The sequence below is a fragment of the Oncorhynchus kisutch genome, linkage group LG12, assembly GCF_002021735.2.
Source record: "Oncorhynchus kisutch isolate 150728-3 linkage group LG12, Okis_V2, whole genome shotgun sequence".
In the NCBI taxonomy this organism is placed as follows: domain Eukaryota; kingdom Metazoa; phylum Chordata; class Actinopteri; order Salmoniformes; family Salmonidae; genus Oncorhynchus; species Oncorhynchus kisutch.
Window position 1 is genome coordinate 23,977,069 of NC_034185.2, and position 12,096 is coordinate 23,989,164.

The following is a 12,096-nucleotide window of genomic DNA, read 5'->3' on the forward strand; positions in this document are numbered from 1 at the left end:
GGCATTGGATGTAACATCGTTCATTTTCAGTGTCAGTTAAACTTATTTTTGTTTGGTTTATTTTGACTTTATTTCTGACCGTTATTCTATCTCACCGCCCAGAAAGTTCACTCCCACTTGTCTCCAGTTCCACATCTTAACCCTCATCTTCCCTCAGCCCATCCCACCTATCCCTGCTGGCCACCCCCTTCGGATTTCTACCAGCCATATATCTTTCAACTATGCTGTGATGTTTGATAAACAATTAGAATCTATCTAAGCAAATATAAACCACAGATTGCGAGTTGAAGATAAATACTTTTACTAAGAGTATTAGTATATTAGTAATTCACTGACCAGGCCTCTCCAAATCTCCCAACAATGCGATTTCTTTTGTCAATTTTATATTAATGTTCTGCTTTTTCAGCCATTCCTGAAACTGAGACCAGAAACAGGCTTCCTGAGGGCAATACCAGAACAAATGTTCTATTGATTCTGTATCCTCGCAACAAAATCTGCAGAGCTGCGATGGTTGTATGCCCCAAATATTCAACACTTTGTTGGTGGCAAGAATTCAGTACAATCATTTTTGCTGAAAAGCAAGACGTCTTGAATCTTGTGTCATTTTATACTGTATATCAACTCATACACCCTTTTAACTTGTATTTTTTATTTGGTATTTGGGAATTTAAATCTTGCACAGTCTTTTATCCACAACAAATCAATTTGATGGAAACATCTTTGGTGGGAAAATGCGCATATTGTTTTTACGCGGATTTTAGAATATTCCCATGAAAATCTGTTGTCAATTGGATGGAAACCTAGCTATAGACATACCGCATAGTATAATATTAATGCACAATATTGCAAATGGAAACAGCAGTGCCTAAAAGGAAATCAAATGTCCCTAATTCTATTTTCAGTGCCATTTCCTGAATGTTCACCATTTCTCTGGATAGTGCCATTGTCGTTTTCTATTCACTGAGTCACAGAATATGGGTGGTAATCTGTCTGGTGGATACATCTGGCAGAATGAGGGGAGTGAACCCCCCCCAGAAGCCATCATAAGAGCCACCCTCCCCAGTGACCTCATCCACCTGCCTGACAACACCCAATTTCTCAGAGTAAGTTACTTCTCCCTACTTCGACCCTGATTGTGTCATGTCTCATTTCCCCATATGTTTATTAAGTTGGGGGCCCTGGCTGTATGGCTGACATAGGATCAACTGCATCACTTCTTGTCAGTTAAGTTAAGGGGTCACTCTGTTTAGATCCAGAGGCTTCAGACTCATGCCTCATCTCCCCCAAGAAGACAAATTCCTGTTTTATTTTTCCCCCTCTCCTACTCCTCCTCCGGAGCCCCACTGGGCTGTTGGCCTCTGCGGCATCAGTGCCTTGCCCAACTGCCGAGCCGAGCGGTACATCACTGTCAGCCTAGTGAAGGTGAGGTGTCGCAGCCAAGGTCTGCCGTCAGCACCGTTTGTCTGTCTCATCCATGCAGGAAAGATGAGAACAAGACCCTTTGAGACAAACTGTGAACCCAGGCTGGGCCTCTCCCTCTCTGCGAAGCTATTGATCTATGTGATGTTGTTATCAGTGATCTTGTCAACGTTGTCCTTTTTGTGATCTGACTATTATATTCAGCTTTGTTCATGTTGATACTTTTGGATAGGAAAAGTAGCAATCTAATCAAGGACACTGATTTGTTAATTGCGTTGATCTGATAGAATTATTTTACACTTTCTACTGGTGAATATCTGGTAGAAACACTTGTGACTTGATTATTAGCACAATGCCTCAGTAGACAGCCTGTTGAGAGCCTTGAGTCCTGAATAATAGAGGCATTTTGAAAACACACAATAGAACAATGAAAAATGACTAGGAGAGCTGTCTATCTGCAACTGCCCGGAAAGACATGACTTCAAATCTCTCATGAGAGGAAAAGACTTCCCAATTCAATTTGCTGCATGGCTTAATACTTTCTATTCATTTTGATGATGCATTGCATTTCACAATCAAATCTTTCACGGAAAAAGGAAGGAAGAAACATAATACTTTATTTCCTTTCCTATTAAAGCTTATGTGCAACAAATGTCAGCGGTGTGAGGAAGTCAGATGAGTTTTCTAAATGGCAATTACTGTACTGAAGGAAGTAGACTACTCCTGAATAAAACACAATATGTGAACCAGTATTGCAGTCTGTCTGTGGCAACTTGTCTGCTGGTACAGAACAATACAAACCTGATCACACCCATCCGTGATAAGAGTAAGTGACAAGTGCAGGAGAAAGAGCTCACAGAGTTGCTGCTATACAGTGGGAGAATGTTAACAGGTCCCAATATGTCTTAGGGCTTTTTATAGTCACCTCGCATGTGCTCAAAGTAAATTATGTCTTACCGCTTGGACAGTTTTTCTCCCTGCCATCTGCATCCCCTCCCTGAGCTAATATCATGGCCCCTACACCACTCATAGAGAGCAGGCAGGGGAAGTGACTGTACCTGTGATAGAATGCAGCCCCTGTGAGCACCATGGAGTACTCATTAGTCCACTTCGAGGTGTAGCCCCATCTTGATTTGCTGCCATCCCAGTAATGGCTGCGTGCTGGGTAGCCCACAATTCTGTCTGGGAAACTGTGCCAGACAATGAAGGCAAAGTCAACCTGAGGTTCAGAGGAAAGGAAAACATCTTAGAAAATCCCTTATAGACAGATTTACTTATGCATTAGATGAGCAACAACAACTGCAGTACAATGTAGCAAAAGAGTAGATTGAATTCCAAAATTGTTCTTCTCAGGTACAAACAGTCACTCAGGTCAAGAGAATGTGAAGAACACCACATAGTATAATACACATGCGGACTCTACCTTGCTGTGGGCACAGCGCGACATTCATTTCCAAAATGCTACAGAGAGTAGAGCCTAAAAAATGGATAGTCCCTTAAAACAACCAAACATCTCTCAGCTTCTGTCATGATGTGTGCGCATAATTATGAAGGAATGAGACTACAAATCTGAGGAAAAGGTTGGAAACATCTCTCTTAATGTAGCCTTTGATTAATTGCTGTGTTAGCCATTACCTCAGCACAGGATTTATGATATCATGCAAATAATTTGCCTTCAGGAATTACGCTCCTATAATGCCCTGATTGTGCCTCGCATCATTTGTGACAGACTGTGATTTGGCCCATTCATAATGTGTCTTAGTTAATTATGGATTGGAAATAGGGAGGAAGAGAAATGACAGGCGCAGAGGGAGAATGCTACCGTATGCGTGCAGAAAGCATTTCCAAGGGCAACATACATTGATCCCATGTAATACATAAGATGGTTTCTGAATATGGGTTCTGAGGAGTCTACAAACAGATCCATCACAAATCTCTACAGGCATATCATTTACCTGTGCCATTTGATGTGATATGTTATTAAATGAGATAAAAGTAGAGTCGTATAGGAAAGACAGACTCAGCATTTGGTTTCTAGTGTATACAGTAGTATGACTTCTCTAGTATGAACTGAAAGTAAAGTCAATTTCAGACATTGATAGATCTTGTTAAATGACCAAGATCATGTCCTAGTGCATGTTTCCATGCAGTCATATCTACCCTTGATATGATATTCCACTGGATCCCTGGAGAACATTTGACAAGCTGACTGTTTTACGGTTATATGTGCCCTGCTTTCTCATGGGCAGCCAGACAGTGTCATGATAGGAACATTCATATTCCACACCGCATTCTCTCTTAAAGCTTAATCATGTGATTAATGAGTTGAAACAATGCAATTATGAATTATGTTCAGTCACTGTTCCATATAGTTATTGTAATATGAAAAGTCCCATTAAAAGTGCTATACTTGCTCACATTTCAGTTCGTTTCAATTAAAATGCTTTCAATGTTTAAAGGGCAATTATTGAGACAGATTATTAAGCAGATGAGGGATTTGCTGTGACTGGTTTTGGAATTTCTGACAGAGGGCTCTTCCTTTTCCCCCCTGAAATATCCTCATAAAACTTTTGTAGCATTAGTTCTTTAATCTTGTACCACTATAAAATGTAAGTGGATCCTCTTGCAAGGCAGAGGTGAAATTGATTTGCTGCAATTAATAAAATATAAAATAGATGAATAATACATTGCAGGTCTCTTACACACAGAGACTCAGAATACACTAAGGATTGGGTCTTTACTCACTGACATCTTCCGATTTGGATAGCTGTGGTCTGAAAGGTGAATATTGGCTATAAACCTTTTACATTTCACCTGCATGAAACATCTTAATTAAAGTCTTGTTGTGGCTCTTGACTTAATGCTAGCTTTTCCTACTAGCAATGACTCTGCTGATAACTACATTATTGAGAGAAAATGTACTTGCTACGACTGTGATTTGTGGTTGTCTCACCCAGTTATCTTAAGATGAATGCACACATTTGAAGTCGCTCTGCTAAGACCTAAATGACTCAAATGTAAATGTCGAAATGTTAATGGAGGTAATGAATGGGGTGAATTACACCAAAAAGAGAAACATAGCCTACTGTGTCTGTCTGTCTGTCTGTCTGTCTGTCCACCATGTGTCAAAAAGGTATGAGGCAAATACATGTGGAACAATCATTACACTGACATGTTGGTCAGTTTTGAAGTTTCCCAAAGCAGAATCTTTTCTCACTTTGATTTACAGCAGAAATGTTATTGATTCACACAGAAGTAATACAGCATGTGCTTAGAAGAGAGAGCAGCATATGCAGAAAACAACTATAGTGACTCAACCACCAAGACTCTAATTTGATGCAGAAAACAACTATAGTGACTCAACCACCAAGACTCTAATTTGATGCAGAAAACAACTATAGTGACTCAACCACCAAGACTCTAATTTGATGCAGAAAACAACTATAGTGACTCAACCACCAAGACTCTAATTTGATGCAGAAAACAACTATAGTGACTCAACCACCAAGACTCTAATTTGATGCAGAAAACAACTATAGTGACTCAACCACCAAGACTCTAATTTGATGCAGAAAACAACTATAGTGACTCAACCACCAAGACTCTAATTTGATGCAGAAAACAACTATAGTGACTCAACCACCAAGACTCTAATTTGATGCAGAAAACAACTATAGTGACTCAACCACCAAGACTCTAATTTGATGCAGAAAACAACTATAGTGACTCAACCACCAAGACTCTAGTTTGATGCAGAAGACAACTATAGTGACTCAACCACCAAGACTCTAATTTGATGCAGAAAACAACTATAGTGACTCAACCACCAAGACTCTAATTTGATGCCGAAAACAATGGATTTCCTAATGAGCAAAATTTAACAAGTATAATATTTGGAACAAGATAAACCACTCCAAATACAACTTGTACATTGTGTCAGACACAAACAATGTCAACATTTCCAAGGGCTCAGACAAAATAATTCTCCACACGTTTTAAACTTTTGATTAAAAAAGAGCGAACATAATCTTCACACAGAGGCAACTGCTGCTTTGGTTCATTTAGTGATTTTAGATTTTTTTTTTTTACAACTGCCAGTAAAATGAGCCACTAGTGCTTTTCCTTTTCCAAGACATGAAGCTTAATCAAACTGTGACTTCATGGTTTGACAGTCTAATGATCTTCGCAGAGACTAGCATGCTGGAGAGGTAATAGGTTTCACAAACCTTCTGATTGCTTGAAACAACTTGGGCTTTCATTAGTTTCTCATTCCAGGACAGATGGTGAATACATGTTTTTTGAATTGGCACCATGGTCACCGAATTTGCATTTCACAGCATGGGAAGATCCTTTCGCTAACTACATCCAGATAACGAAAACATCGGGAGGAAAATGCCCTCATTTGAGATATTTGGCAGTTTCCAGTCAGTGACACAATAACAAGACTTAACAGGAATCTTAAATACTTTTTTCCCCCTTTAGAGGGGCAATCAATCCGTCCCGACCACGCATAGCGTTATTACGCTATGCTTGACAAATTAACTCCAATGGGGTCCCCCCCTCAAGTGTCTCTTATGGACAAGGGGTGTTGAAATGACCCCATCAATATTATCCTGTAATGTAACATACACAGGGGAAGAGACACTCGGAGACAGGTACCAGACCATTTCACTGATACCGTTTAATGGAGAAACACAGGGGTGGAATTTATCAGATGAGGCAAGACGTCCCTGTGGGTTTAGAGATGTACTAGTTAGAGAGGATAGAATTCTCTCTACTGTGAAAGATTAGTGTGAAGTGTGGGCATCCACCTGGACCACACACTTGATCTACTAATGTAACCTGTCACCTTGCTTCACCTCCCTCTGTCTTGACTGATTTCTTCTACAGTAGCTCATGATACCAGTGACTTTCAATGTAGAGTGCGGCCTGGGCCTCAGTGCCAGTTTAAACGTTAGACCAGAGCACTTATTTTGAAATACCCAACTTTGAGTTGCTCCATTAGGCCATTCTCTAACGGAGTAACATTAATGGGAATGAGCAATTAAAAAGAGCTTTAGCGCTTTGCTGATTCTGCAATGTGCAAATATTATACAGGGACTAATTGAATAGCAGAAATGAGAATTAACAGTATCAAAATGCAGGCCCAGAAACAGAGCATAGCATTACAACAAGGGCAGCAACATGGCACTCTGCATAACAACAGACTACAAACAAAACATGGAGTTGCTTTGAAGATGAAGGAAGTCAGTTGGTGTACATCTCCACACCCCTGGGAGAGGGAATACCTTCAAGAAACTGTCTGGAAGTTCTGTCACTTCTTCAGTTGCTGCTAAATCTCACCAGTTGGTGCCGTTGTGGATGTCAATGTCAGATAAAAGAGAAAGGAAATGCTGTAGCTTGTTAATTGTTGGCTTATTTTCACACACAGACGTGGGACTCTGTTCAACCTGGCCAGCTCTCTGTTTAAACCTGCTAGTTCTTTTTCCCATAATCAAATTAAATCAGAGAATGAAGTCAGACTCCCCTCACAGAGGTATTTTCAAGTTCTCACAATAAAGTGTGGAGGGGCAAGACACTACATAAACATTGCTAGATGAGGGTTGATTGATTCTGGTCTTTGAATGTTAAAGCCCCAGGTAGAATAGGGAGACAGAGAGGGAATGATAACTAATCCTCCTACCTCATTAGTCGACAAGACAGAGTCCTCGTCCAGACTGAGGACAGCATCTGTGAGGATGACTTCATGGGGGAAAAAGCGACTGCTCATTGTCTGTTTTGAGAGAGAGAGAGGAGAGAGAGAGAGGAGAGGAAGAGAGAGAGAGAGGAGAGGAAGAGAGAGAGAGAGAGAGAGAGAGAGAGAGAGAGAGAAAGAGAGAAAGAGAGAGAGAGAGAGAGAGGTGGTTGTCAATGGCAATCGCAATCAACAATCCATCGGCTCTGGTGTCAGCACCTCTGACTGTGTGTGGGGACCTATTCAATCACAAGTTGAAGTATTTCAGGTACCTTTAAGTGTGCTCATCCAGAAATTGCAAGAGAGGAGTCACCATTTCATTTTGGATAAAAAGATGGATAAATGATTTAATCACTTCATCCTGACGCACCCAGAGAGTAACCTTAATCTTCTTCATTTGAAATGTAATTGCATTGCTTTAGCCCTCCCTGACAATCCATAGAAGGCCAAGCTTTGTTATTTTAGGCCTGAAATTCCACTCTTGTGTAGGCTACCTCTGGGAAGCTCCTATTATTGAAGGACCTTTCATTTTAAGGAGAAAATATTGCTCTGATTATTGGATGAAAAACCTTCTGTGGAGTATGTGGGTGAAGGCCAATTAGAGATAAAAAAAACAAACACCACAATGGCCTGGCAGTATCTTCTGCCCAAAGCCCCACTTCACAATAAGACTTGTCCTTACTAATACAGTGCAATTACAGTGTAGGCACACAATGAAAACATTTCTTTGCAATTATGACATTATTAATAAAACACCTCAAAACTGTATCTCCAATGTTATTGTCTGTGGACATTTAACGTCTAAGACATTTTCGAGGCGTTTCTATTTGAAACGACTGATGGGCTGTTTCTCTCTCAGCAGCCAGTGTTATTGGTAGTTTGCCTGCTGCACAGTATGTCCTGTAATATTAGGGAGCACACACATGGCAGAAGTGACCTGTCAGCAGTGGCCTCCTGAGAGGGATGTCTGGGTAATCCCCTTCACTGTCACTCTCTCTGGGAGGCTGCCGGCCAGAGTGTGTGGTGTGGTGCATCCTCACTAAACTCCCCCTGCCTGCCTGTCTCCCACCCTGCAATGCTCTTGACACCAAGTTTATGGGGTTAATGTACCTGCTGTATTACCCATACCTCCCTCTCTCCTCCTCAACCTCACTGGCTGCTCATTCCTCATATAAGGAAGTTATCGAGCAAAACCTGTTGACTTGGATATTAGCCTTGCCTTGGGTTGGCTGCTCTAGAGCAAGTGGATGTGGCTGTGCTATCGACAGGGCCTCTGTCATTACTTTGCCGCGGCAGTGGCAGCGGCTGACTCCAGGTGCTGTGGACTCGCATCATTATGGCTTAATGGGTCCTTTTCAATACAACACTATTTCCTATTCACTTGAACTATCCCTGCCCGGTGCGTCATAGCAGGATAATAGTGGCAGTGTATCGCTGGCAGGGCCGGCTCTGCGCCGAGCCAAGTCTCTTGGCTCAGGAGAGCATTTCATGGTGCCTATTGAAAAGTAATTTACCAGCTGAGGGCTTGATTAAACGAGGAGCATTGGGACACTTTAAGAGTCGTTTAGGAGTCGTGTGGCAAAAAGCTCTCCTAAAGAACATATTGAGAGAGATAGAGTGACAAAGTACAGGCTCTCTGTTCATTACACCTATTATACACTCAGTAATCAGCCATTTATCAGCTGTGGAGGGCCCTTGGGATGAATGATAGCATCAGACCTGACTCTCAATGACAATGATACACATTCAGGTAACAAGACTAGTTTCCTGAAACAGATAGAGAGTATGGGGGGTTGCTTCTTCTGATAGGCAGCTGCTGTATGTAGGCTGGTTGGATGGGCAGCGACACTCCCCATCCAACCTTGAGAGGACTTGCAGAGAAGAATGGGAGAAACTCCCCAAATACAGCTGTGACAAGCTTGTAGCATCATACCCAAGAAGACTCGAGGTTGTAATCACTGCCAAAGGTGCTTCAACAAAGTACTGAGTAAAGGGTCTGAATAGTTATGTAAATGAGGTATTTCAGTTTTTTATTTCGAATAAATTAGTAAACAGTTCTATAAAACAGTTTTTGCTTTGTCATTATGGGGTATTGTGTGTAGATTGATAAGGAAAAAACAATGTAATACATTTTAGAATAAGGCTGTAACGTAACAAAATGTGTAAAAAGTCAAGTGGTCTGAATACTTTCCGAATGCACCGTACACTATTACAGCAAGTATAAAGGTGCAGGGAAATGCTTGTGTGCTAGCTCCTTCCACATTGCAGTACAATATCTCTTCCTCAATTACCTCGTACCCCTCCACATCGACTCGGTACTGGTGTCCCATGTATATAGCCAAGTTATCGTCACGCATTGTGTATTTATTCCTTGTGGTATTATTATTTTTCTACAATTTCTATTTCCTTTCTCTCTGCACTGTTGGTAAGAGCCTGTAAATAAGCATTTCAGTGTTAGTCAACACTTGTTGTCTACAAAGCATGTGTAACGCCTGTCCTCTTCTTCTGACGAGGAGGAGTAGGAGAGATCGGACCAATGTGCAGCGTGTCCATAACGTTACTTTATTTACAACAACATTAAACTACAAAATAACAACGTGAAATACCGAAACAAACGAAACAGTCCCGTGTGGCACAAACACTCACACGGAAAATAATCACCCACAACTCAAAAGTGAAACCAGGCTACCTAAGTATGATTCTCAATCAGGGACAACGATTGACAGCTGTCTCTGATTGAGAACCATACCAGGCCAAACACAGAAATCCCAAATCATAGAAAAAGGAACATAGACAACCCACCCAACTCACGCCCTGACCATACTAAACAAAGACATAACAAAAGAACTAATGTCAGAACGTGACAGCATGTGACAAATAAAATGTATTTTTCCTGAAGAGATAGTGGTAGCGCTTGATCTTGTTGTTCTGATCTGTTATTATTATTGTGTCATGTGATGTTTACAGTCTGTCATGTTAAATATGATTATAAAATGGGGCGGTTTGGATATTCCCATTGCGAGTCTATCCTGCCCATGATATGCTAGACAACATACACATGGCCACATTCCTAAAAAGTGCCATCGTTTCCGTCGTTACCTAGCAATGCACTACCACTTTTACAGATCCACTGTCATCTGCCCAGCCATGCAAGTTAGAAACTTGATATCCACTGTAAAAAACCTCCATAGCAGCCATTTTGTTTGCCATCGCAACCTGCAAAGTTCTGGAACTATCAACCAGTGCTTGGGTAGTTTTGCTTGACATGGCAGTCAATATGAATAGAACTAACGACCAGAAAAGGCCTAAAATTGCACTTGACAACCAGTGTTAGTGAATGTAGCATCATGTTTAGTTGAAAAATGTACGGTTTGGGAAAGAATCTTGCTTTTCAAATCAAATCAAATGTTATTTTTCACAAACACATGGTTTGCAGATGTTAATGCAAGTGTGCTTCTAACACACACAGCTAAAGGGGTGAATGAGAATATGTACATGTAAGTATATGGATGAGCGATGGCTGAGCGACATAGGCAAGATGCAATAGATGGTATAAAATACAGTATATACAGTACATGTTATATGAGTAATGTAAGATATGTAAAATTATTAAAGTGGCATTATTTAGAGTGCATTGTATAAAGTGACTAGTGATCCATTTATTAAAGTGGCCAGTGATTGGGTCTCAATGTAGGCAGCAGCCTCTCTGAGTTAGTGGTTGCAGTTTAACAGTCTGATGGCCTTGAGATAGAAGCTGTTGTTCAGTCTCTCGGTCCCAGCTTTGATGCACCTCTACTGACCTCACCTTCTGGATGGTAGCGGTGTGAACAGGCAGTGGATTGGGTGGGTGATGTCCTTAATGATCTTTTTGGCCTTCCTGTGAAATCTGGTGCTGTAGGTGTCGTGGAGGGCAGGTAGTTTTCCTCTGGTGATGTGTTGAGCAGACCGCACCACCCTCTGGAGAGCCTTGCGGTCGAGGGCGGTACAGTTGCCGTACCAGGCTGTGATACAGCCCGACAGGATGCTCTCGATTGTGCATCTGTAAAAGTTTGTTAGGGTTTTGGGTGACAAGCCAAATTTCTTCAGCCTCCTGAGGTTGAAGAGGCGCTGTTGCGACTTCTATACCACACTGTCTGCGTGAGTGGACCATTTCAGTTTGTCTGTGATATGTACGCAGAGGAACTTCAAGCTTTCCACCTCCACTGCTGTCCCTTCAATGTGGATAGGGGGGTGCTCCCTCTGCTGTTTCCTGAAGTCCACGATCATCTCCTTTGTTTCGTTGATGTTGAGTGAGAGGTTGTTTTCCTGGCACCACACTCCAAGTGCCCTCACCTCCTCCCTGTAGGCTGTCTTGTCATTGTTGGTAATCAAGTCCACTACTGTTGTGTCGTCTACAAACTTGATGATTGAGTTGGAGGCGTGCATGGCCACGCAGTCACGGGTGAACAGGGAGTACAGGAGGGGGCTGAGCACGCACCTTTGTGGGGCCCCAGTGTTGAGGTCCGCGAAGTGGAGATACTGTTTCCTACTTTCACCACCTGGGGGCGGCCCATCAGAAAGTTCAGTCCCCAATTGCACAGGGCGGGGTTGAGACCCAGGGCCTCCAGCTTGATGATGAGCTTGGAGGGTACTCTGGTGTTGAATGCTGAGCTGTAGTCAATTAACAGCATTCTTACATTGGTATTCCTTTTGTCCAGATGGGATAGGGCAGTGTGCAGTGTGATGGCGATTGCGTCATCTGTGGGTGGTATGCAAACTGAAGTGGATCTAGGGTGGCCAGTAAGGTGGAGGTGATATGATCCTTGACTAGTTTTAATGCTGGTAACCTGTTGTATAAAAGCAATACACTTGAGTCAATGTGTTATGACATTTTTATCATGGCTGTGGCGGTCTATTCCACTCTGCTTGCCTCGTGGCTATGACCACGTCACAGCCATGATAAA

At 41.9% G+C, this 12,096-nt stretch overlaps 1 protein-coding gene across 1 annotated transcript in view; it reads right to left on the reverse strand.

Moving 5' to 3' along the window:
- Window positions 1-12,096, reverse strand: part of LOC109901372 (exostosin-1-like) — a 293,610-nt gene that overhangs the window by 3,319 nt on the left and 278,195 nt on the right. The window contains exons 9-10 of the mRNA XM_031837173.1: window positions 7,103-7,192; window positions 2,478-2,638 (exon numbers count right to left, since the gene is read on the reverse strand). Coding sequence (XP_031693033.1) covers window positions 2,478-2,638; window positions 7,103-7,192 — 251 coding nt within the window. The remainder of the gene's footprint in view (window positions 1-2,477; window positions 2,639-7,102; window positions 7,193-12,096) is intronic.